At 38.4% G+C, this 27,616-nt stretch overlaps 1 protein-coding gene across 3 annotated transcripts in view; it reads right to left on the reverse strand.

Moving 5' to 3' along the window:
• Positions 1–629: 629 nt before the first annotated feature.
• The window catches only part of BTBD7 (BTB domain containing 7), a 58,072-nt gene continuing 31,085 nt past the window's right edge, over positions 630–27,616 (reverse strand). For 2 of the 3 annotated variants that reach the window (XM_067296965.1, XM_067296966.1), the window contains exons 4-12: positions 19,464–19,672; positions 17,719–17,794; positions 15,220–15,380; positions 14,775–14,918; positions 14,427–14,540; positions 12,725–12,914; positions 9,036–9,214; positions 7,394–7,822; positions 630–5,600 (exon numbers count right to left, since the gene is read on the reverse strand). In XM_067296965.1, the coding sequence (XP_067153066.1) occupies positions 4,785–5,600; positions 7,394–7,822; positions 9,036–9,214; positions 12,725–12,914; positions 14,427–14,540; positions 14,775–14,918; positions 15,220–15,380; positions 17,719–17,794; positions 19,464–19,672 (2,318 nt within the window). In that variant the 3' untranslated portion in view covers positions 630–4,784. The remainder of the gene's footprint in view (positions 5,601–7,393; positions 7,823–9,035; positions 9,215–12,724; positions 12,915–14,426; positions 14,541–14,774; positions 14,919–15,219; positions 15,381–17,718; positions 17,795–19,463; positions 19,673–27,616) is intronic. The other variant, XM_067296967.1, reaches the window with a different exon arrangement.

A 27,616-nucleotide genomic window follows, 5' to 3' on the forward strand; every position in this document is an offset into this window, starting at 1 on the left:
GTCCAGATTTTCTGCTGCTGGATGACACACTTCTAAACTTTAGTCATCTCGTTGAAGTAATGGAAACACTTGTTTTTTGTGAAACAGATTTAATGAATATTCAGCTGACATAGGATAACTGCAATTCAAGAAGAGAATGCTATGTTTAATGAGTGTCTTTGTCTAGCTGCTCCGCTCAGAAAGTAAACATCTAGATCAAGGGCTAAGTCCTGCTGCCTGAAGTATGGGTAATCCTATTGCTTTTAATAGTGAATAGTCACAGTCAATTGAGCTCCAGACCGAAGAACTCACTAAACAGTATTTCACCGTAACAATTTTTAATAAGTTGCCTGAACAGCGTCACTAATTATGTCTTTTATTTTTACACTGGTTTGTAATATAACCTTGATGTTCAAAGCATTCTTTTTTTTTTTTTTTTTTTTTTTAAGAAGAAGAAGAAATTATAAACTTCATCTTTTTGCACTTCTAGGGCGCTTTAAAGTTTGAATTAAAATACTCCTTTCCCCTCCATGGAATCAGTCAGATAGAAGGGTTCGGAGTAATGATGACACATCCTGTTCTGCCAATAAGTCAGCACTAATTTAGCAGCCTGCTGATAACAGTTAAATCAGAGAAGTCACACATGTACATTCTATACAAGCCATTTATTTGAAATGCCAACTATACGTAGGATAAAGTCAGTGTTACATGCTTCTCAGCAACAGTAGAAAAATAGAACCAGTGAAAACCTTTTTACAATTGTAATGGTACTCAAAAGAGAAATGTATTGTTTTACAATGCATCACACAAGACTAGAATTCAAGTCTGGAGGTACCTAAATAAAAATACTATTTTTTTAAAAAAACACTATGTACAATTGAAGCGTAAACAAGTTTTACAAAGTACTGGTTATGCAGGTTGTAGAAAAAACACTTGCATAGGACATGAAATCAGTTTAAGAAAGTTTTCTGAGCCTTTAGCATTGAAGGCACTTGACTTTATACCAGTAACAGCACAAGGACAAGAAACAAAAATGTAACATTACAGAAGGCAAGGCTACCTTCTGGAAGTACAGATAATTACAGAACCCCCAAATACAGTTTTACAGTTATCTTTCAGCTGTTCCCTGCATTCAGCAGAACTCAGCACCCTTCTACCATATAAGCTTATAGTCAGTCATTAGAAGAAATTAACAGTGTCTCAAACAGCATGTGAATTCTTTCAAAACATCCGAAAAACAAAGAAACCTATAAGACAAATAAACACTTGGGACATTCCAAGACCAAAACCAAGGCTTACAAGTAAGAAGGGCCACAGTCACTTAATTTTCAGAAAGGAAACTGCTTAAGAACAGGAAAAACAAGAAACTGCAAATGAACACAGCAGTTGTTAACACACAACTACAGCAACTCTATGGAACAACAGAACGTTTCAAAGGAAGAATCTTTTTCCAGGAATTAAGTTATTCATCCATACATTAGGGGAAAAGGGAGGGGTAAAGAAGAGGGGAATTAGAAAGTTTTTGCATGTTGCTTACTATTTGAGAGTCTGAACTCTCTCTTTAATAAAACACCAAACAGTAATCTTCCTCATCCAAAAAAGCTTAATGTTCATACCTCTATCATCAAGCAAAATATAGTCATCAATGTTTTCCATCCAATTTATAGGAGGAAAAGGAGATGTTAATTTCCAGCCTAATCAGAAAGTGCTTCATGTAAACAAAGGTCTTCTGTACTGATCAATAAAATATCAGTAGATGCAGGTAGCATGGCTATTGGTTTTGTGTATTAGGAAGCTGAGACAATACTGTCCCACTGTATCTACTTTTGGGGAGTGAGATGTATGAACACTAGCTTCTGAGTAATACTTCTCTAAAGAAGGATAAAGATAGTTTCTCCCTTCACCACCATCCAACTAGGTAGGAAATCCTATCCTGAAGTATAAAAATACAATTCCATTAATCTGACAAGTATTTCTCTTCCACTTGAAGCCAGCTGTTATCTTCTTCCCAACTCAAAATATGCAACTGAAAATGTAGATTGTCCAAGTGGCCTGATTGTCTTATGGCCCCAAAAGGACTTGTCTTTTATTTTGCGCCTACTTTTAAATACTAGTTTCCTTTTAATACTGCTCAGCTTCTGAGATCTCAGAAGCAATTACATATTCTAAAAAGCAGACACATTTCCCCCTCCCCCCCCCAAAGCATCTCTCACTGGCTTATTTGCAAAGCCAAACCATTTCATGATTCCCCTCACACAGTAACCTCCAAATGACTCAGTCCTCCTTATCAGCCACATCTCCACAAATGCCAAGCTAAGAGTTATTGACAACATCTGCAGATTTCAGGCCCATCTCCCTCCCAGCACACAGTGCCACACCTAAATACAGTGGTAACTAAAAATAGTTTCCTCTGAAAGTAGATCTATCAATTTTAGGTAAAAATAAATTATTCAGAATACTAAGTCTTCTCAGGACAGCTACGACTTAAGTGATTCAACTACTTTAACAGACTAACAATGCAAGTGCAGCGAGTTTCAGGGTTTTGTGAAATGAGTGTTAATTTGTTTCTAGCGCTCATGAGCATGAAACCAAAGTGTTTGGTTAGAGTTATGCAGTAAGACAGCACTGTGCTCAAATTTTCAGAATATAACCAATGAACCTCAGTCCCTAACCTGAAGTAGCCTTACCCCCTACTGATATCTTCTCATATTTAAGAATGTTTTACACTGCAGTTCTGAGGAAATCACACACATTTGTGATGAGGCCAGGACCACTAAGTGTCTTGACTGTGGTCAAAAACCAGATTAAAAAAGGCTGACAGGAAAAAAAAAAAAAAAAAAAAAAAAAACCCATCTCCCCTCACCCTCAGAACACTTGCATCACCTGTGCAGTTTAGCTAAGTTTCTCCTCCAATCCTATATCATGCCTTAAAAGGAGCGTCTGCAGGGCTTTCATAGAAACAGAAGGCCTGTACCTGCATATGCAGAAGACATTATGATTTATGGTTCAAACACCCATATTTTCATTTATCCAGAAGTTATTTGGTAGATTGAAAATTCAGTATTCAATATTTCAGGAAAAGGGTGTTGTGCATGTCACGCCTTGCATATTTTAATGAAACAGAATGGGTAAGAAACTGCCATCAGCTAAAAATGAAAGTAATGCTGCAAGAAGATTTCCATTTAAATAGTATTAAGTATTTTGAACTGTAGGAAACAACCCAAATCAACCCTAAAAGAGTCCTTAGGTCACACCTGGGATTACAGTTTTCAACTACAGGAAAAATTTTTCATTACAGAAGCTTCCTTTAAAAAACCCAAACAGGTCTTTACCAGCAGTGACTACACTGCATGGCACCACCACTGCGGCCTCATTACATTTAGAATAGGGAAGAACTGCACAGTAAGCACTAAGAGGGACATGCTGAATAACTAACTGCTACACCAGTTGTATGGTTTAACCTCAAGTCAGGGACAGGGAACCAGCCCAAATCACTACCATTCCCTCTTCATTTCATGTTAATCGATGAATCTCTCATTTCTGTGCTTTAGAAAAGCAAGGTCAGGGAAGTAGAAATGTAATGTAAGAGCGCTAAAGCTTCACACATTTAATGGTGCTAAAGCAGTTACTCTTTGCTTTGATTTTGTTCACAGAACAGTTGCAATTATGAAGTCAGTGACACTTCAAATTAGCTAAGGAACACTGAATGACATCACTGAGAATGAAGCCCTTTTTTTAAAAATCATAGGCAGGACAAAGCAAGGCAATAAGCAGTCACCTCAGCACCCCTGTCGGAGAGGCAACCCTATCAACTGGGGAGTTATACTACAGGCAACAGCATAAGATACTGTGCCTTGTCTTCCTGACGCTAGGATTTAGCATGAATCCTCAACTCTGGTTTTCACCTACCCCCACATAAAGGTAGCTGGAAGAACAAGTTATTACTATTACTTTTACAGTATTTCTAGATTTATTTCTGCATGGGCAAATCAACAATTCTAGTCTGACTAGTAAGTGCTTCTTGGTGATTGTGGAATTGTCCATGGTCACAGCTGAACCACAAAGCATACAGAATTAGACTGTCAGATCCCAGTGAATTTCAATGGAATCTGGACTCCTAAATATCCCCCTTTGCTCTTAAAAGCCAAAATACAATTCTTGGGAGCGGGCTTGCTATAAGACCAGCTGCCAGGACTTTTCAAACAAAACACTATTAGACTGGATTCCTGATGTAGTGATAAGAATCAAGACATTTCAGATCTGAACAAAAAACCAATCTAACTAAAAATGTAGTATTTTAATGTGCTGTTCTTTGGAATTCCTATAATTAAAAAATAAACACATTGTTACTATCTCATAAGAAAATACATTTCATAATGTGCAACCCAATGCACGTGGGGAATTGGCAGGTGAAAGGGAAAATGCAAAAGTATGAAAATACAGTCCTTTAAATGCAACAATAAAGTATAACATATTAGTACAAAACTAATACACTAAAATAGATGTACAGGTGCAAAAGGCTACCAGGTTGTAGAAAAAAGGTGCCAGCTTTTTTTAAAGGCTTAATTAAGTTTGCTCAAAAAAAGAAAAAGAAAAAAGAAAACACACAAAATGAAACCAAAAGCATCATTAAAAATAAACTGATAGCATGCTGTCTCTAATAAAGCAAATGTATATACAAAAGAAATGAGCAAAGCTGAATTTATCTGCTGGCGTGAATGAATTTATCTGACAGAAGTCAGGCCAAAAGTTAAAGAACGGTATGTTCACAACTCTTAGGCACAGAGAAATATTGAAGGTTGCTTTCATAGAGCAGATTTTTTATACAGGAAGTCTGGTTTGCTTGGAGACCTCCTTCCTCTGCTTACTCCGTCTTCCCTTTCCAAATCTGCATTTCTCTGTGTTCCATGTTCCAATGGCTCATCATCTGCCAGTCTCCTACTTGGTCTCTCGTCTTGCATTTCAGAGGTGTATGCAGAGAGCGAAGGTCTGTTAGAGGTTAGGCCATAGGTTAAGTCAGTTTCCATTTTTGTTCTTCCCCTGATGTGAACTGGGCCACTACCAGCATTTTCCTGGGTAACCAATGCCAAGTCCAGTCGCTGGGGAGGTTGTTCTAAGACATCGAGGTGTATCGGCTCAGTCTTTTGTCTGTGTTGATGCCCGTCTTGGGAGAGCAGGTATTCCCTCCTAGAATCTTCTTGCTTTTTAGGAGATATCTGGGTAGGTAGGTAGGCTGACTTTAAGCCACTTGGTGATGCCTTATTGTGGCTATATAAATCTGGGCCAAAATACATGCCTTGTGAAGGTGAAGGACTGTGTCTGTTAGGTGCTGGAGTAGAAGGTCTGCACGCAGCATTAGAGAAGTCATAGAAGTCAGGATACTCCTGCTGATTTTCTCGAGCATCTACTTTTTGCTCTATTGCATGTTTCTTTCGAGACGTGGGCATGTGCCTACTCTGAATACATGAAATGTGCTGCGGTGGACCTGATCCTACCTCTGTGACTGCCTGGCTTAATTCTGTGTCAACAGTGAGTTCTGGCAATCTTCTGTCTTTCAGAGACATTGCTGACACACCCATTGCAATATCTGGCATCAGTTCATTTAGCAGGGGCTGAGTACACTGGGAAAGAAAAAAAGAAATTAGTCCATGGAAACAAAGCAGAAAAACATAAACCATATGTAGGGTACTTTCTGTAATTCAGAATGACATTTTCCTAATCTGTCTTTGCCTAGACTAACCTTAGCCAGCAAGTTCCCTGCGTTGCTTGAAGAACAAATGTATTCTCCATCCTCCACCTTCCTGCTAGCGTAAGGTTTCTTCATTCCTTCATGAAATGGTTGTGCTGCAGTAATAGTTGCTTCCTAACTATCTTATATTTAATGTGCAGTAAAGTGAATTACAAAGTACTATTAAACTGTCAAAATGTAACAACTTGCAATTATTAACCTAAACAAGGTACTCAGTGTAGAACAAATGTAATACTATAACCAAAAATTTCAGTGCAGAGGAGCCAGGAAATGTTTGTTCCCTCACTATGGATGTAACCCCTCTGCTTAAATTTCTTATTTTAAAGCACGTTAATTGCATGCACACCCATGTGTGTAGGAACACAAAAGCCTAAGGGCTTAGGGGGCACTAGTTACAGTGCTGACAAGATCCACAAAGTGTGCGGAAGTTGCAGCACTGCATTCTTCTCCTTGCATATGCCTGTCTTTGCAGGATTGCTTACAGGGATATCAGTCTCCCAGAGGGGTTAAAATTTCTACTTGTATTTACTGTGTCTAATGAAAGACATTTTGCTAATTGTTGTTAATTACTAGTACTTCACAAGTTGTGTAAAGAGCACAGAACAAAAATATCCATATTAAGTCTATGCTTCTTGCATTTTTAATAGAAACAATCTAATAACGACACTTCTAATGTGAAGGCAAACTGCGCACAAAAAAAAATCAATAGATGAACATGTTCAAAATTATGTCAACTCTTGCAGAAGAATCAATACCTTATTTCCTTAATGAAGTCAGTTTTGACCAAGAAAAACAGCCTTATGCTACTAAATAAACACTTGAATAGACAATAACTGATTTGAAGTTAAAATAATTTAACCAAAAATATAGAAAGGAGTGCAATGTATTTAGGACAACTGCTAAATAAGAAGAAAAATATATCCATGTTTCCATTCAGAACTCCTGCATCTGAAGGGCAAGTTCTCAGTATGACAAAACTGTGCACTCAAACAGCGGTTTCACTGCAGAAATGAATGATCTAGTTCATTATTTAGCGTTTCATGTACTTTACAAGGCCATGCCTTTGCTTAGCATCTCCTATAGTTAACTGTTTTCATTACGTCAGTTCAGCAGCTATAATTATCCCCTTTAAATATTAATCCATAGTGAACACTCCTTTGTATATGCAATTACGAACTTCTGTTTGCCTAGTCATTTTAAAAACCTCTTCATAGCCATCAGGCTTTCACATTCTCCACAGGCTCTATACAAATCTATTGACCTCTGGAGTGCTGACCTCTGAATAGCCAAAACACCAACAAGATTTCCACCTGTGAATGACAGCGTGCAGTTCACCACTGAACTTATGCTTTGCTTTAATGTAGAGCATATGTAAGCTATTTCAGAAGCTTAACAAGTCCCATTTCACTCTCCAAAATGCTCCTGCTCCAGGAACAGTCAATCTCCCAGCAATCAGGCCATGCCTTTGGCATGCAGAAGGCTCATGGCCAAGTCTTCACTTCCCCCCTTCAATTCTGATAGAAAATTCTCCTGAAAAGCTAAGATGCTATTTTATCTCTCTTACTAAGCCAAGTTACTTCAGCATGAGAATTTACTTCAGGTCCTCTCAAAAAGCTGTTTTGAATAGCCAGGGAGGGGCAGAAGGGGAGAAATCAAAGTACTCACTACTTGCTTCTCCGCTGCCATGACTGCTGCTGCTGCGGCCACTGTTTGCCTCCCCAGACCTGTAGTGTTAGTGCAATCAGGAGGTGCTGCTTTAACACTGGGCAAGTAGACAGGCGGTGCAGCTTTGGGAGCTGTTCGGGAGTGGAACAGTGAATGGTTACAAGGGTAAGAAAAGGAACGGGAGGGATGTTGACTTGGCACCCTTTGTTTCCAGCCCACTTTGAACTGGTTGTGAATAGGAGTTGCTGGTGGGTGGTATGGAGGTGGAGGAGGGGGCAATGGTGGATGAAAGGCCACAAAAGAGTCCAGTTCTGTAAACATGGTTTCTGCAGTGGGAGTGCTGTTAACCCGACATCGTCCAGACTGTCTCATTGTCAGGAGTGGGCTTTCATCCCCAAATCGCTCATCAGGAAAGAATTTGTGAGGATTCTGCAAATGGCAAAAAACAGGTAACCAAAGTAAGAAATTGTCTAGGAAAGTCTCCTCTACTGACACATATCGAAACTTGCAATTTGGAAATCTGCCAGCACCCTTACAGGCTAGTTCTACCATCTAAAACATGACCAAGACTTTAGGTAATTACAGCTGCCATGGAATAAAAAATCTGAAAATAAGACAAGAGGCAGATTCACTATGTGATAAAGTTGACCATCAAATGTTTTTGCTAAACACTGGGACTGACAATTTCCCAGTCCTGAAGTGTACCCTATCCAAATCTACTGTATCAGTTAGGTCTTTTCCTCCTCTTTGATTCAAGAATGAATCGCAAGCTAGAATTCTAGGTGTGCTTTGACTATTATGAATAGCCTCTTTGATAAGGAATTTGCAGCCTTTAAGTTGTTTGAATTGTTCACTCTGATTATTTACCATTTATGCAAGCAGTCAGTTAAAATCATACCATTCTTTCTACACAGTTATTTCTTCAGGTCTTAATGATTTAAGTTTTTAAAAAGACTGAGGCAGCAAATTTTGAACCTCAGAAAGTAAGGAGCAACAACTCATTCACACATGAATGCCCTTGTTTGTATGCTATAGTTACTGCACAAAAACAACTCTCCACACATTTATGAACAGCCAATACTCAGCTGAGACTAAATTATAAACAAAGATATAAACTGGTTTTGCAACATTTCATCACCTGGTTCCAGCAAGGGAAGGACTAATTCAGCATTCTTTAACTCCTAGAAAGATAGCTTTTAAGAGCCTTCAGTTAAAAAACAAGTCAACTTCTACTGGTGCTTCCTTGTGGAATCAAACCAGCTTGTTCTACAACTAGTGTTTTATCCTACAAAACAAACAAACAAAAAAACCCCACAAACCAAAACTCTTTAATCTCTATCCACTTAAAATCTGAAATTCAACTTCATACCCAAAATCTGGGACAGCAAGAGCACGCTGAATGGCAACAACTTTTGAGAAAAATATTCATACTTTGGAATTGCACATTTATAGATCACGTAAGTCAGATGTAACAGTCACTCCTAAAGTTATGAAGGCTTTTCAAAGCATCAACATTTTTGCACATGCATGTGCACAAGCAAAGTAATTATTTTATTGCAGATGAAACATCCAGGTCAAATCACCTGTAAGCAGACTAGAGCCAGAATCAATACTGTTGTCTTATACAAGCAATTTTTCATACCTGCAAAAGTTCAGCAGCAGCATCAGAAAGTCCAAATTCTCGCAACACACGAATCTGAATCTCATAACTGACTGTGGCACCTTCTCCACAATTGAGAGCATATGCTCTTTGCACCTGCTCAGTATGACGAAGCTCCTGCAGCCGTTTGATCATCTCTTTTACAACAAGGAGATTGGGAACTGGAACAGGGCAAAGGAGGAATAGTAGAGATTACTTTTTGAACTATAAGACAACGAGTGCTATCAGAATGGTTAGCCTTATTTTTGAAGGAAAAATCCAACATCAGGCTGCTTAAACTTATCTTTTTTAAGCAGCATTCTGCCAAGAACAGCTTGACTTACGCATATGCCTAATGCATCATTACGGGATAAGTCACATGGGATAATACACACATCATACAAATGGTAAAGACATACACCATTTTTCCAGCTTCTGCTAAAGTGAACCACAAGTATAGCCTTCTTTGTAAACCCCTTATGATGCAAGAATTTTATGATTTGAGGTGGGATGTGAGGCAGGATATCTTAAATAACAACCGAATGTTCCCTCATGAATACTGCAGGCCAAGAATTCATTGAGTTTTTTTGGCCTACACTTCATACTTCTGGTGGAATTCCATAATCGCAAGACCATAATAGCAGTATATAACTGCAGAAAGAGCATTTAAAAAAAAATTACACAAACTGTAAGCCAACATAAACCTGTTGAATTATGTTGTTCTATGCAGCCATACTGAAATCATTAAAAAAAAACTTTCTAAAAGCAAATCATATGTAATTTGGGGTATTTATCCTGTTGCACAACTTTCTCATGCAACTTTTTGCTGCTGTCTAATGATGAATTATATTTTATTGTGGTCTTTTTGTCCTCAGGAAAATGTGCCTATCATGAGAGAAGTCAAATCCAGATTTCTGAATATGTAAATCCTGGCATCTGATCTGTCACCAGCTTTACAAGGGTTATGTATTACCACAACCAGATGTCCACAATGAAGGCTCATAAAAATTAAATGGATCAGACAGCAAGAACAGTGTGAAAAGGCATTTGCATTACAGAGAAGGAGAAAACCCAACAGCATGTGACTACAACTGTTTCCAGTCTCACAAAGTTTACATTGGTACATGAGAAATAAATGTATGTAGCGCAAACTGTTTTCTTTTTGACGGGAGGTTCATGTACTGGAAAAAAAAAAAAATCTATCCAATCTTCAAGTCTTGGAAATAAGTTTACCCACCAATTGCTCTGAAAAGTCCTGGTTTAACAGTCATATTTAGATACACCCAACATTTTACTAACACTGAAAAAAGGATTTTAGAGAAATTCAGATCAGCTCTCAAAAGAATACTGGGCATAAAAAAAAATCATTGGAAATTTATTATGCAAAAGTGCTATCTTCTCAACCCCTTCTTTTAGTATTATTCAGGTGAGACAAATAGTATAGGCATTATATATATGAAAAATATGATTCTTGCAAATCAGTTGCAGGATTTCCAGTTCAAATTGAAACTTGAAAATACCTAAGGAAACCCAGTCACCCGCAGAATCTAACATCAAAGCAGAAGACAGATTTCAGCAGAGGTTCAACTCATTTTAGAATACTGTTGCAAGAAGAACACCAAGACATGTTGCCAATAACATTTATGTAAACCCAGTCTATGGAGAACAGGTATGAGAAGAGTACAAGGCACAGACAGAGAATATATGCTGCAAAGAACCTTCTGCTCTGAGAGGCCAGCCCAAGGGGCACTGAGGAGATGTCAACTAGCTTCCCCTCCAACAGTTCCTGTCCGCTGTCTTTGTTTCACAGATGGATTCCTGCATGAGTTAAGGGTTTGGTATATGCCTGAATCTCCACAAACTGATTTGGTCCCATCTACCCTTCTTAGCTCAGGGAACTGGCAAAACAATCAAATCTTTAACATAATTAGAGAACTAAACAAAGCAGGCAACTACCAGCACAAAATACCTATGCTCCAACTGCTGGCTGGGCTCACAGCTCATACCATGCTCAAATCAAAGGGCTGGCAATAATTCCTATGCATTAAACAGAATCCAGTTGCAGTGGAGTTTCATATGGGTCAAGATGCCTCACTGATTGCCACCAGAGCCAGATTCACAGAACACGAGAACTTTTGCAAAACACTGCAGACCTTTGGGAACTTGTTTCCTTTGCCAATTTCTTTGGAAACTAGGGTCTAACAAAGCATTATAAATAAAACGCAAAGTCACATCTTTTGATGAAATACTTAAAATTCAATTGATGGTAAGTGTATTTATGCTTTTCTATAAAGGAGAAAACATCTGAATGCTCCTGAGTCTCTTTCTCTGGAGGTCACCTCTAGGTGACCCTGCTTGAGCAGGGGCGTTGGACTAGATGATCTCCAGAGGTCCCTTCCAACCTCAGCGATTCTGTGATTTTGTGATTCTGTGCTGTAATGCACTCAGAGAGGGAAGCAGACCCTTTTCTTGATGGCATATCATCATTATTGCTTTTCTACATACTCTCAAATTGATCCATATATACTGAAATGCAATACAAATTTAAGGAGAGACTGAGTAACTTCATGGAAGAAAAATGCATTTAAAGTTACTAATTACACAGAAACCCCATCCAACATAGGGCGTCTCTGAGCCCTGGTTGAAAGTGGTCATAACTTTACAGGGGTTATTTTATGTGCTTGTTCTACTACACTTTCTTATGCTTTCACTTCTGGTGACCCTGGAAATACGATAGCAGACTAAGTTTGTTCCACTTTATTGAATTTCAATTTCCGTTGGTCATTTAGACATCTAATCCTGTCCACCAAAACATCCACTGACCCTCCCAACTTGTTATCAGCTGCAAATTTTGCCAGTGTATTCAGTATGCTATCACACAAGGCATTAACGACGGGAAAAAAAAAGTAGATACTCCAGCAATCCCACCTGATACATCCTTCCAATTTTGTACAGAAAGACTGAATGCATAAATGCAGCCAAATGTATTACAGTAATTTCACGACCATATTTCCCTAGCTTGCTTATGGAGAATGTCAAATACCAACTGTCCTGAAGTCAAGAGAGGCCATATCTACTTCAGGCCACTGCAAATAATTACTCTGCCATACAAGGAATTAAAATGGTTTGATATTAAAGCTAATATGGATTTGTCAAACTGGTGACAAATGTGTTCTGACTGCCTACTTTGATATTTTTCTGGAAAACTGAGTTAAGCTGACTGCCCTGTAAGTTATTCCCTCCCCCAACAGATTTTGTTTTGTTTTTAAATAAATCAGTATTTTTCCTTTTTACAGCCTTCTGGATCTTACCCATCATAGAGGACTTGTGGTAGATAACTGAAGATCACTCTGATAATAGAGATCCAAGCTCCAGTGAATATTCTAGGGTAAATTTTATTACTTCCAGGTCTTTCAAATTGCTTAACTAAAGCAGGTTAAAATCCAATACCTCCCCCCAACTCCATCTTACTCCCTAACTTCTTACTATGCCATCTGAATGTAGATAATCTCTTCAAAGTAGATCATACCAAAAGATACTTCAAGTGGGTGAGTGCAAGAAGCCTGAAATGTGAAATACTTCTCTCTGAAGATATCAGCATTCAATAATTCAAACTCACTCCCCCTCTGCCCCAAAACCCCCAGCAGCTCACATGACAGCAAACAGCGTTACAGATGCTCTAGCAGCCTTACCTGGGATTTCATTGGCTATAACTGACGGAGGACTGGACTGGTTAGTGCTAACTTGCTGGTGGGTAATCATATGACAGCACTGCGGCACCGCGTTGTTTACCATGTAAAGGGTGTCTGGCACATTGGACATTCGGACCATCCGCAAACGAACGAGATCGGTTTGTTCCACCATCATCTCATCCAACACTGACTGCAACGACAGCCATTAGAGCCCTCGTGAAGGCATTGCAGAGGCACATGCGCCAGGAGCTGCTGCAAAGGCAGTCCCAAGGACACAAGTCTAACAATACCTAAACTGTACGTCCTCCAGGTCCCAAATGGTATTTGGCTTTTCCAGAGCATTTTCTATTCCATTTTCCTGTCATTATCAAAGCTGAATTTCAGAGCAAACAGCAGTCGGATGAAAAAGGTCAGGGAAGACTGCTTGTTTATTTTGTAACTGTCAGATTGGAAGCAACCATCCCAAAGCCAGACCCTGTGGGTTCTGCCTCAGACTGTTACCTATATTTCACACACTGGCAAACTGAGTTAAACACACTAGCTTGCAAATGAGATGTGCTTCCGTCAGATGTCTTAACTGATAGAAAGGGGTTTATGCATACCCTTGGTTAAAGGTCTCATTTAATGCTGAACTAAATTGTTTCAAGAAGTGGGAGGCTAACAAAGGAATAGAAAAAATTAATTGAAATCACTCATAAGCAATTTCTGCACTTCACAATCAAACTAAGAATAGTAGTATTTACCAAATAGAAGAGGGATGATTCTCATATTTACTAAAGTTGAACAGTTAATGATACCTTTAAAATAGTAACAGCAAAATATATAACTAAAAAACAAATAGGATTCCTGACAGAAAAATAGTATTTAGAACGTACTTTTTGCCTTAAGATTACTGCTAAAGCACTTCCATACTGTATAATGAGTACTAAAAGAGTCAAAGCTTTCATTACATATTCTTTAACACATTTGTTAGTTTAACAGTCCAAGATACAAAGATACAGTTTTAACCAGCTAATCTTCCTTCGTTTCTTTAGTGCCACCTGGCCGTCTAATCTTTGTGCCCAAAATTTCAAAAAAGTTTGTTTTCCACTCCCCTCAAAGAGGATAATCAATGACAACTCACACTTAGACAATATCTTCTTCAGCACAGGGGAAAAACCTCTGCGTTCACCAGAGCAGTGTTTAGAGTTTGTAGGCAAGATGGATGAACACACCTTCACCTAACCCTCCTGTTCTGCAGTCACCTATGTTGCTGGGACTTAGGGCAAGAGCTGATCAATCAGAGCTGCTTAATTTGTGACATTAGCTAGCAGTCTATGAGGGGCCCATTCTGTCAAACAGAACATGGCATGTTTCTGCCCCACACGGGAGTCATCTCCATCCTGTCACCAAACATCAACATCAGAGGTTCTGTGGTATCTTCAGTTTTACTGCCCTCATGCAGGACCTTAAATAGGGAAACTACTGCTGGAGTGGGACAGAAGAGACTTTTTCTAAAATTGGACACAAGATATTTATTCCATTTTGCAGAGGACCAAAAGAATACTGATTATATTCTGATACTTCTTGGTTTTGCCTGAATCAAAGTCCTCTGCCCAGTGGAATGGTAGTTCTCCACCCAGCTCTGGTGGGAGCTGGGGAGCCTGAAAGACCTGGCACCAAGGTTGCTGACTAGCTGAAACTGGGACTCTCAGGCTCTCACCTTGCCATCCGCCTGCCAGGTGGGCTGCCGATGAGCTGGGCCGGCAAACTGGCTGGAAACCAGGGAGGTTTCCCTCAGAACGCTGCTTTGTTTCCGGTGGAATTTCATCAAGATCTGTCTCGCAAACATTTCAATTTCGACAAAAAAAAATTTTGTTGAAATTTTTCTGACCATTTCTAGAGACTTGAGCCTGATGATCAATCTTGTAAGTCTTGTTAAATTGAAAATGTTAGTATTTTAGGCCAGTACATGCAAAGAGAGACAAAACACACCAAAAATTTTCCCTGTTTACAGTTCCCCCTGATGATTCCAGTTTGGCAGTGGCCAAATGTTATTAACGGTCATTACCTTAGCCTCCTCCACATATGGTGAGAACAGTCTTGGCCTCACATATATTCCAGCATTTTTTTGCCGCAGCCAAGCATTAGACTTTCCACCTTCTGATGTCGGTAGCATGTCTGAAGGAGGTGTGCTAATCAAGCCTCTCTTCATCTTTAAGAATCAGAAAAAAATTTAATGCTTTATTAAATAGACAAAACACTGCGTATGGGAAAAATTTGCAAGAATTTTGTTTCTTATATGGAATCTCTACACAATTTTTAAAAGTCTTCTGAAAGATTCAGAGTACAGAAAATTTAACGGGGGTAAGGGTGGAAAGGAAAAAAAAAGTCATGTATTACTCTGAGTGATGACATCTTAGGAATTATTTCTCAAAAAAGAACACCCCGAACTTCTGTAGCATTTCAAGTATAAAGATCCTGGAGATAATATTTGTATGAGAAGATTGACTTACTGCATCGCTCAGCACTTCACTGCTCATGGGTAAGATGTGCTCAATGCGGACAAAAGGTAGAAGGGGGGACAGAATCTCTCTGAGCTCCTCAATATCAAGATCTCGCCTCTTTACCCCTCTTTTGTTCACACTGTGAGCAGTACCACTCAGTAAATTAGGCTCTGTGAGAAGGAACAAAAAGTAAAAAGTCTACATAAAATAAGAGTTTAAAAGGGAAAGCAGAAATTATAGGACTTACAAGAAGTTATAGGAAAGAAATTTCATTAAAAAAAAAAAAAAAAAAAAAAAGAACATTGTTCCACAAAACCAGTTCATGCACCAGAATCCGACACAAAGCATTAGCACAGTCAGGTGCAGTTTGTACAAAATGGGTGCTTTGTTCAGCTGTCAGTTTCAAAATGTAAACCAGGCAGAAAGGAAAAAAAAAGTGTGCTGGGTAGAGGTTTATAAGGCTCTGCCTAGAGCTATGCTATGAAAACATTTATCCCTAGCTACTGGCAGTTCCCCCAAGGACTCTCTCCTGCAGCTCCTCTCCCTTTCCCCAGTAGTTTTCAGAAACTTACTTTCTACAAATTAAAGCCAGCCAGAAGAGACCACTGGTATAAATTAACTAGTCTCAGAGGTGTAACCACCTAATAACAGCTCTGTCAAGCCAAATCAAGCTATTCTCATTGCGTTCACAGGATACCTATTTAAGCCAAGAGTGGATACCTTCTGAAAGACTGCAAGGTGACAAGATGACATGCTTGCATCGTTCTCCCTTCTCCAGTTAACTACCCTCACCTACATTTTAGGTGCCGTGCCCAACCCAAACTTGACTAATTTTAGTCTTTTGTGAAACCTGTCCAACATACCCATCCTCCTTTCAATACACGCAGCTGAAGTTTTGGCCACAGAGCATTACGACACAACTTCTAATGCTTTTAGGTATTTGACTGACAACATTACGTATTTAGAGCTGCAAAAACAGGAATGTCATTGAAGAAATGTCTTACATTCAGGCCAAGTTACTAGACAAAATATGGCCTTAACCTGACAAAACTTAGCAGAACTCTTTTCTCCTTTTGCATGTCACATTATCTGATTAACCTGGGAAACGGAAACCGAGTTATTTATTTAATGAACACCACAGATCAAGAAGATTCAAATGCATGATTAATGCATGTGATGACGCAAGTGCATGATTACTCCAAATGAACAGCTTCTCTACCAATCCAGGTCTGTTACAGTCTAACCGGCTCCATTATATTCCAACTTGTCCTAAGATAAATATATATAAAATCTCATTTTGAAGGTAGGAGGCAAATACTTATTCAAATCATTAACAGTACATCTTTTAACAGACCTTTAGTTGTATAAGATGGCTATGACAACACAACTGTATCACAACCAATAACAGTGGATTTCAATAACATGGTAAGCTCTCCAAACACAGTAACTGCACCAGCATGGTTCTGCTCTTACACAGGCTGATTCTGTCTTTTTTTTATTCCTCTCATTGTATTACATGACTGTCATTTTGTAGGTGTGGATGAACTACAAGCTACTTGCATTTGTACTTGGGGAAATATATATTTAACCTGCTTCCCACATCCAACACACGCAAGATCACCACTTAAATTATGACTGTAGCAATAATGTGCATCTCAGCTAACAAAAGGTAAATTTATTTCTACTTTAGAAAAAACATTAATACCACTTAATGGCTTGTTTCTCACTACCAGAGACTTCTGTGGGAGAAATGTACTGAAACTGAAGGAAAAGGCTGACACAGTAAACTAACAATAAAACAAATGTGCATGAAAAGCCTGTATCAGCACAAACTAGAGGATACTAGAGTTTTCCCATTTACTGAATTAGTTTCAAGAAAAATCACTCTGAGGCAACATGAAATCAAACAGACTATTAAAAAATCAGAGAATCATAGCGGACCTTTGCATATCCTCAGTACAACATCTCCCCCCTTTCCCCCCACCCAGCCTCACAGCAGGGTAGGGCAGGTTGCCCAGGACCATATCCAGGAAGGTTTTGAACATGTCTCCAGGATGGAGACAACTTCCCTGAGCAACCTGTTCCAATATTTGACTACCCTTACAGTAAAAAAGCTTTTTGTTATGTTTAAATATCAATTCCTCTATTTCAATTAGTACCCTCATCCTGTCGCTGGGGGCCACTGAAGTCTGTTTTCTTTACTCCTTCCCATTAGATACTTATAGACATTGATAAAGGTCCCCTTCCACCCAATCCTTTTCTTCTTGAGGCTAAGCAATCCCAGCTCTCCCAATGCCTATGGTTTTATTTTTCTAGAGAAAAGGGTTGTTAAAAAAAAAAAAAGATAAATCATCCTTTTAGTGCTTTTGTTTAGTTTGGACTATACTATGAGCAGTGTAGATTAAGTTTCCTTAAATTATAGATTACCCACAAAAAGGGCTGACATACTTTTGGGGGGTTTTTTGTTTGTTTGTTTGGTACTGCATGTTTGTTTAAAAGGATCCTTACCTCGGTCTGCTATTCTCTTCATCAACTGGTGTTCTCCCCATTTAATAAGATATTTAAGAATATCTTGCTCACTTGCCTGGTAGAAAGAGAAAGTCAGAAATCTGTATATGCTTAGTTTAATAGCACACTGAAAAAAATCGCATACCTTTCACAGTTATAAAGAAACACAACTGTACCAGGAACAAAATAAATATTTGTACTTTCTGATCTGCTATAACACTTGCTTTAAGTATTTTAGTTAGTATTGCTGATATATAAACTCTGAAAAAATGTAGCAGAAATTACTCTGCCCTCCTACCAAGAAAAATTTTCCTACCAAAGCAATTTTCAAAGATTCTGGAGCATTTTGCCCACTTTTAAAGACATATCTCATTTTAAAAATAAATCATCCAGTCTGCTGCTTCTCTTCTCCCTTGCACATTTTTAAGTAGTCCTTCCTAACCCACACCCCTAAATTGTCATTCTTTTGCAGCTTCTCAGCTTAACTGTTTATCATTTCTAAAGTCATAATTTCCAATAAAAGTCTTGGAATAAGTTCATGCTATATACACCACCTAGTCATTCTCTGCAATCCTGCATGTTGCATTTTAAAACAGGGTTTTCAGCATGTCCTGAAGTTTCTAACAACAAATCTGAATATGAGTAAGACCGCTTAAAGTTTAAAAATTAAAGTCTTAAAGATAAAAGCTTAAAAAGGGAAAATGGATTTGAACATGGCTTTTTACTGCTTGTACCATCCCTGTCAATTTTCAAATGAGGCATTCTTCATCTTCATAGGAATATAAGACAGACCAAATTTTAGCTCCAATTCTAAATTGAGTTGCCCTATCAAGGAAACAAATAAGAGAAACAGAAGACGGATCCAGCAAGGGTGCGACTGTGACAATCGAAGCCTGTTCATTCAAAGACTTAATTGATTCCACTTTCAGTGTCTGGTGGGAAACAGATCCAGGTGAGATGTCAGTCTTAAAAACAGGCAGAAACATAGAGCAAGATAGATTTATGTAGGTTTATGCTCCGTTTTGAGCTTTGGTGGGGGTTCCTTATGTAGTGGTATCAACTGAGCACAGATTTACAGATTTGTGCTGTTATATACTATACTCTCTAAACTTAGTATGAAGAATGAGTTTAACTAAAAAAAAAAAAGCGGGGGGGAACTATATGGCTGGTCATCATTACAAACACCTCCTCTACAGAGGAGAGGCAGCAAAAATCCACAAGTTTTCTATTAACCAGTATAGTTTTCTCCCCCTAAAAAACACAATCACTGGAGAAGAGTCATGAGAAAAATGAAATATTGCAATACTTGACAGAAGAGATAATTGATGATTACTAGTTTGTTTGCTCCTCCCCCGCCCCCAACTAGGATACACGTTGTCACAGCATAAGTACTACCACGTAATTTTTTATTAAAACAAAACAAAAAAAACAATGCGCCAGGCAAGTGTTAAGTCTAGAAATGCTTTATCTGAAACAGTTTGTAGCCGTTTCTAAACTATTATTAGGATTCCAAGCAATAGCATACACAGCCGGTTTGGGTTGTGCTACAAGCCAAAACCAGAAGAGTTTTCTTTAAAAAAAAAAAAAGTTGAAGTTACAATTAACATGTACAATAGAAAACTCAGTGTGCATACAAACACACTCTTGACTACAATTTTAAATGATCTACTCTGAAACACTTCTAGTAATGGTATAACACATCCTGCTTTGAACAGGACTAGCTGTATTCTGAACTGTGAAGTTACCTGTAAATAGTCAGACTGAATAGCTGTAAGCAGGTGGTCCTTGCTTAGTTCACAGAAGACATCTGAAGTCATGACCTGGGTAAACTCCTCACAGAGGAAATGTAATGCTTGACGATGTACCCACTTGGACCCATATGGCTGAGAACTCCACTTGAGAATGGCAATTAAGGTGTCTAGTGAGATGCTCTCAGCAATAATATCTTCACAGCCTGTGGAACAAAAGCAAAAATCAATAGTGTTGTTACAGAGGCACTTTGATCCTGAAGGAATAACACACATCTAAATAAGTAATATAAAGGAGCAGAGATTCCCATCATAGCAACAGTGAGAATAAAACCAGAAATGCCCTACCGACCAAGATCTGCAAACAGAGTTAAACTCCGACTAAAAGTTTAACGTATTTTTAATTGTGGCTTAGGACTTGGATTATACAATCGTTTACCTTTTAAAGCCACATGAAACGTCATTTCTACTGGTATGCCTGGATGAACGAATGGAAAACTAGACCAGTAATACTACAACCTCTTTGATTAACACAAACTATCCAAGTGTTTAACTTAAAGCTGCATGTTTGAATCTGAGCCACCGCTATTTACAGCAGACCCATAAATGCACATCTACCACAACAGTTCACAGAATGTAACTTTTGTTTTGTCCATACCACTTCATGTATTGACTTCTCTGAGACAAGACCAAAAGCTGTGAGGTGTTGCTGATTCTCAGCTACTCAGCACAGGATAAGACCAGCAAAGCTGAATTTTCTCCCTGCAAAGAAGGCAGGGAGCAACGGCAGCTGTAGACCACCACGCTGGCCTCCACACTGAGCAAGGCACAGAGGGATGCCAGGACAAAAAGCACCTCTGCAGTTAGGGAACCAGGAAGCGGAGTATCCGAGAGGCAGGTACACTCATGTTGAATCTGGTACGGCTCCTCTGAACCCTTTGCAGCATTAGGACCTGCTCTTCACAGAGTACAGGGCTTTTGAAAAAGCTGGGGGATATTTAGGGAGGTTTTATATTAAGAGACTGAAAGGACACAGAGCAGATTTGGAGGAAATGAGGGGAAACGTACTGCAGGAGGGCTGGGAATATGAGTGCCTGGACATGCAGCTGGGCTTACTGTGCTAAGACAGACATACCACAGTGTCAATAACGCAATGTTAGCACTTTGCTCATTTCGTTTTTACATCTGGTTCACGTATGCATAGAATACTATTTCTATTTGGAAAATAAAGATGGCAGTTTAAAGAAAAATTCCAGTTTTATAATTCTATATAAAACCAATCTACTATCAGCTACAGGCACAAAATTACGACTCAACTTAGTCCAAGAGCTCAGTAATGAGACAGTTTTGGATAAAGATACAGGCCATGAAAGCCATGGACTGCTGAGAGCAAGATGCCTACACTACAGTTGTTTTTTTTTAATACCTGATCATTTTTTAAACATTCTTGAAACACAGAAAACTAAGCTGTGACAGTTGTTTAGAGAACTGTATCTCATTACTGAGCTCTTAGACTAAGTTAAGTGTTTAATATAGTACTCTTAATGTTTGTCTTGACAAAAAACAAACAGGCTCTCCTGGTGCTAACACCTGATATTTTAAACCACCTGCACATATGCAAAAAGCACTTACAGCAAATAATAGGATTAAAAGAAAATCTTACTTTTCCATATAGGTTAGCATGCAAAATGGAAGCGTCAACTCCATTTCTGTTGCAACTAATACTGTGAAGGATAAGTCATTAAGGAGTAAGAAGTAACAAGTTTTAAGTGAACACCATAATTCAGACAAGCAGAAAGATGTCTGTCAAAAGAACTACTGTTTAGGAGCAAAGTCACTGAAAAGGGAATGCTTAAGTAGTAGGGGGAAGAAGGTATTAGGAAGCAATAATTTAATGGGGCAGGTAAATTTATAACCTACCTCATGTTTAAATATACATATTTTTACTTTATACTATGAAAACAAATGTTGATTACAAGATGTTGATTACAAGAACGATATTCTACCTTTTAATTTTTCCAAACTTAATAGGTATAAAAGACGATAACTTGCATATAGAGTCAATGTCCAGTGAGAATGTTTGCAGCAGATTCCAGGAATATGTCTGAATGCAGATTTAGTTTTGGAAACACAACTTTTATTAATTTTTCAAAGGGAATTTGAGAACAATGCCTGCATCCTCAACAGTAATACATTTTAGCTGAGTTCTTAATTAAAACAGAATCTTTCTTCCACATGCACTTTGATTACATATTTTTCACACGTCTGATTAATCCCAGAGAAGGAAGGCCTTATATCAGTCTAGCCACTGATATAAGAGCTAACAAAAGCATACACACATTTCTAAAAGATGCATTAAAGGTAACATTATGTTCTTCATCCCATGTTAGATTCTCCATTTGCTTCTGACAAAGGGATGAGCTTTGAGTGATGTTTGAATGCATCTGCTTTGTCCTTTACCATTACTAACGTGGTAGGTCTCAGAACTTCCTATTTTCATTTAGCGAAGAATGCTAAAAGTTTGCTGTTTCTGAGAAAAATCCATTCAGAATAGCCGAGCTACAGTACAAAGAACAACAATGTCTTACTGTAGATATTAACATCTAAGCTGTATGGCAAAGGCCAAACTGAAGTGAGCAGTGAACAGGCAGCAAAAGCTGGTTAGAGGAACTTGGAACATGAGCCTGACTGTTCCTAGTACAGGTGAAAGCAGGGGGCAACAACTGCTCTCTGAAATACACTACTTGTTTTTTGGAACAAGTTAAAGGAGCTGCCCTCTCCAGATATGAGAATTTCATAGAAGCCTAAAGGAAAAACCTCACTGTGGAGTCTTCAAAAATTCTAGTCCCCGTCCCCCTCAATTTCCTTGCCTTTTGGAGCTCAAGAAAATAAAGTGTTAAGTTAGCAGCAAACCTGGCAAGATCAGTGAAAGCTAATCAGACACTGGAAAATGCCTAGTTACAGCATGCTTAAGCAGAGTTAGCTTCCCTAACTAAAAAATGCAAAGCTTTTTGAAAAAATTTTCAAGGTTGTTGTACTAAGTCTTTCCCTGCTAAATTCTAACACAAGCTTCTGTGCATTCTAATTATATCTGCATGCAAGATGATTTCAGCAGATGATTATATTCCCCTGAAGTCTAACGATTACACCTAAAGAATTTCATTTCAAAGGCAGCAAGTAGACCCAAACATCCACTGAAATCACTCACAAGGAAACAAACTATAAGAGCAATGAGACTTATCTCAAAGTGAATGCCATTCACAGCATTTCTACATCTGAGTTTATTTTTGAAACAATAAGGATAGCTGCTCCCTGCAAAGAGGGAAAACTATTGCCATGAGAAATGCAGTTCTGAAGAGCTGAGTACTACTGATTTATAAAAACCAATGAACATCAGTTCAATCTTAATTCTTCTATCAAGTCTTATTATCCTACAGTCACCATTAACACAACATCAAGTGAAAAGCTTGCTTAGGATGCCTAGCAAATGAAACAGTGGTTTTTCCAAATAATTTTAATCTATATGTCAGAATAGAATGCATATTAAAAGCATTTCTTCACAAATAAGCATTAGGTGATAATGAAAGTGTTCTCTGAACACCTAATAAATTGGGGCATCCCAATTCCAGCTATAGAAGGAATCCAGTTTCTTTTTTTCTTTGATACAAGTTTTCCTTGCTTTAACACTCAGCCATTTGGCAAAAAGGCAGTCATCTAGCAGCCACAACATTGTTCCTCACAGTTGAAAGGAGCATTCTTTCCTATGAGTATTATTTTATAATATTCAGGCAGCGACAGCCTTTCCAAGATCTGTTTGCAATGTCCCAAAGTGCAAGCTTCTATGAGTATTAGTATCTCTCAGAGATTCAGCTTAGAGTTTAAGGAAATGAAAGATGACATTCTCTATCACACTTGGGACAAATGAAGAGCTCATGCACTCCTTCTGCTAGATGTTAATATTTTTAAGCCCTGCCTACGAACAGATCCTTTCTGCTTCCCCAGTTCTCTCTCAAATGCGATTCCACAGCCCTTCCAAACAAACAGCTTGAGCCCATGGTTAAGACACTAACTAGCAGATTGGAATTTTATCAAGACAGTTGGCAAACCTATTAAAACAAATTAAGTGTCCTCAACAATTAGCAAAAGTGGCATTAAGCAAAGTTCTTACTACAATATTTTTAGCTGGATCATTTTGTAGAGGGGACCCTCCCCCTAAACTCATACAAACTACTGGAAACAAGAAAAAAAGTAGTAAGAATTTATCTAGATGATGAACTGGGGTCCAAAAGCTACTGAATGTTTCCTTCAAATTGTCACATTAGAACAGATCATGTTGGCAGCCACGACCCACACTTTTAAACTTGCTGGCACTTAAAGAACAGTTCAGCAGTATGACTCATAGCTGGTCTGGACTGCAATATATCTGGAAGTTGAGACTTCTTTCTCAAAGAGCACTCTTGCTGTTCCAGCCAACCTTCTGGCAGGAAGGAGGGGGAGGTGGGGAGGAAGAAGAAGAAAAAAAAAGACATTTGATCAGCTTTCTTCCCATGACTTAGAGACCCAAACATCCAAGTGTGTCCTGTACTCATCAAAAATTCTTTAGGGGAGGGTCCATGCACACAGGCTGTGACTAAACAATCACAAAAGCTAACCAACTTGTAGAGTGCTATCAAACAAGATCGTCCTCTTCTTATAGTCCACATCTCCTGTCCTTTGTGCCACAGTCGTACTTGGGTGCAATACGCTGGTCAACTCATTTCTGTCAAGTCTGCTTCCAGCTAGAGCAGATCCCTAATCACACAAACCCTACTGCCAGCACAGAGAACAAACAAGCAGGCAAATGTGGAAGGCAGTGCAACAGCACCACTTTTGGCAGTCAAAATGATCTGTGTCAGATTCAAGTGACCTCCTATAACTTCAGAGACATGGCAATATGAATTTAGGTTCTCCACAGAAGTAGCTGTGGAGCTACTGTGGATTAGCTACAAGAACAGTAAGAGCAAGCCAGGAAACAGCACAAACAGGAAACTACAGCTTTTTAAGTGGTTACCATAAAAGCAGCAACTGCAACACCCTGTACTTTCCTGTAGTTGTATTGTGCACATGGGATCTTGCTCAGCCTCCATCTTTATCGTATTTTGATTAGTCCAGTAGTTACAAAACAAGCTAATTTTAGCAGCCTAACTCCTCCCACTCAACTAACCTTTTCTGCAGTACCACATTCTCTGCATCAAAGGAATGCTACAGGTTTCTGATTTCTTGAAGTTTTAGTGCTCTCCTCCATCTCTTCCTCAAACTTAAAAAATATATATATATTTTTTAAATGAGATAAAGTTAACAGTTATTTAGACAACCAGGTACATTGCCACCACCACCACAAAACTCTGAAGCACACGAGTTTTAGTTACTTCCAGCTGAAAACTGCAGGAGTGTTTTGCAGCAGAGAAAAGACCTAATCAGTGCTAGAGACCAAGATGGTCTCAAAGGGCATTAATGGTCACCCACTTTTGAAATCTACTGCAAAGTCTGGTACCTTTTTTAAGCTACTTTTAATCCTCTTGATGATCTTTCTAAGCACAGCAGTATTTAAGACATGCATGTATTCCTATCCTTAGGAGGCTGAATTCAAAGTGAACCTGTTATGGAACTGTTAAAGTGTATAGTATTGTTCTTTGCTTTAATTTAAATAGAGCTGACTTTTTAGCCCTTCAGATTGTTAAAGCGAAATTAAAATATGACCTGAAAGTTAGGTCAGATGCTATTTTGTGTTATACTAACTGTATACCTTTCCACTGTGAAAGCTAAGTTACATCAATTCTAATAAAGAATATTATCCAGCCATTTGAAAAAATTAAATTAGGGAGCAGATGTAAACAAATAAACTTGTGCAATTTTAAAATATTTTATGACAATATGACACAGTTATAAAGCTGTTTAACCTTCTAAGATTTTAACAGGTAGATTTTTGAAATAGTAAATTTAGCCAAAAGTGATTGATAGAGAACTGTTAAATGTTCAAAGCATTCAACATCTGGGGCAAAAGCTTTAATGTTTTTCCTCCCAACTGATGAAAACAAATTCACACTCCTGCTTCTGCCACATGCACAATACATGAATTCAAGAAGCCTGAAATCAACATTTACACCTTCCGCTTCTTGCGATCACCAGTTGACAATAGTCTTTGACTGGGCTTCAGCATTCCTTAAGAAGCACATTCAGCAATATAGCTGATCCAGCCTAAATAGAAAACAACTGTGGAGCAGACATAAAAAGCTGCCAACTCAAACATAATAAAACTGAGGGAAGACCTTAGCATGAGAACAATGAAGGGCTGAAGGCAGAAGAGCCGATGTTCAGAGGTACTACTGCTAGCCAACACTGTTGTTCGGTATTTGTTTAAAGCCACATAATTCCTGCAACACAGGTTGCAGAAATAAAAATCTGAAAGCAGTGACCAAATTGTTTATCTGCAAAAGTTTGATTTCTTGGCAACAACACAATTATGTGCCTAATTGCACAACTTGGTCCAATTCATTATCTTCATACTTAAGCCTGGAATGTAACAATGCTCTAAGGAAAGTGTTTCCACTCACTGCTTTCTCCCCTCTTAATTTTCTTAACAAAAAACCTAAGTAGTAATTTCAGGCTTGAGTACAAGTGAGTCATGGTAAGGAGACAACAGATCAGAAGATCAGATTTATGTTAATATTTACTTAATCACACCAAATTATTTTATAGTTATGAGTGCCAGACAAGTTCCTCTGAACATTTATTCTGCACTGATATATAGCTGGCATACTTGCTCTAATCTTCCCACAACACACTTGTGTGCATTTAACACTGCTACTGTGGGCTTCCTGGTGTTTCAGTATTTCAGTCCTGCTGAGATCAAGGGTACTTTTGATGTTGGATGATATCTGCCTCTAGATCAAAGACTGCACTACTGAATATGACTTTAAAATAAAGTTTCTTACTTCTTACTCTTGTCAAGAGCAAAGTCAACACCTAAAAATAAAAGGAAAGACATACATAGCAGTAAGTCTAAAAATTAATTTATTTTTTCCCCTGTTTGAATTTAGAAACTTTTTTGAATCAGCAGGTAGAAAGGACTCCCAGGCAAAACCACTGCATTTGGTCCCATTATCCAGGAACATGTAACACAAAAATATGTTGTTCCACCACCTCAGTGGAACTATATGTGAGAGTCAGCACCAGGGCCAAGATGCAAAAGAGGAATTGTATTTAATATAGGCATCTAACAGAATTAAGATACTTAAAGTCAAAACTTCTCAGCAACAACCAGCCTAACTCACTGCTCTGCTACACCCACTGCTGTGCTGTAAAACTGGAAGGGAGAAGGGGTTGTTTTGAGAATGCATTATAAACAAGATTAGATCTGATCTGGTTTTAAGAACTATGATACAGAAGAAAAAGGGATAAGTGATTTTACACTTGATCTCTTTGTGAGTCAATGTGTTAAAACGATCACACCAGTACAACTGAGGGAGAGTGGCAAGACAACATAAAAGTGGGGACAGAGTGCAGAAGCAAGCAGCAGAGTACATCTCTTCCACTGAGAGATGTGCTCGAACCTCCTGGAGAGTGCTCTACCCCCACAGCCACTGTGAAAGCAGTAAAGAACTTCATTTTGATAGTTCACAAGTACTGCAGCACTAGTCTCTGTGCTATTAAGTGCAATAGGTTTTAGTATGATCAGATAGATGAGATTTGCTTGCCAATTAGTTCAGTCATATCTAAAGGCTGAATTCAGCTTCTCTTGGAATACTTAATGATCTTGGAACACAATGATCAGACGAAGCATCAAATCAAATGGAAGTCAGAGTAAGTTTTTCAATAAAGTAGTTTTACTTGGACAGTAAAGATTCTTAGCACATATTCAAACCATCACTGACCTCATCACTGGGAAACCATCTATTAAAATAGGACAGAGACAGAAAAAAAGAGCATCACTGTTAGGAGCAGAAATATTTCCATGGAAAGAGTCAAAGCTGAATCATCTCCTGAAATTGAAGAAGAAAATGACAACATCTGGATATTTCTCAGAAAGGACTCCGAAGACAAATCAAACTACAAATCAATTGAAAATAAAAACCCCAGCTGATCAGAAGCTATAAAATACAAACTTCACT

The sequence above is a fragment of the Apteryx mantelli genome, chromosome 4 (genome assembly GCF_036417845.1).
Source record: "Apteryx mantelli isolate bAptMan1 chromosome 4, bAptMan1.hap1, whole genome shotgun sequence".
NCBI classification, from domain to species: domain Eukaryota; kingdom Metazoa; phylum Chordata; class Aves; order Apterygiformes; family Apterygidae; genus Apteryx; species Apteryx mantelli.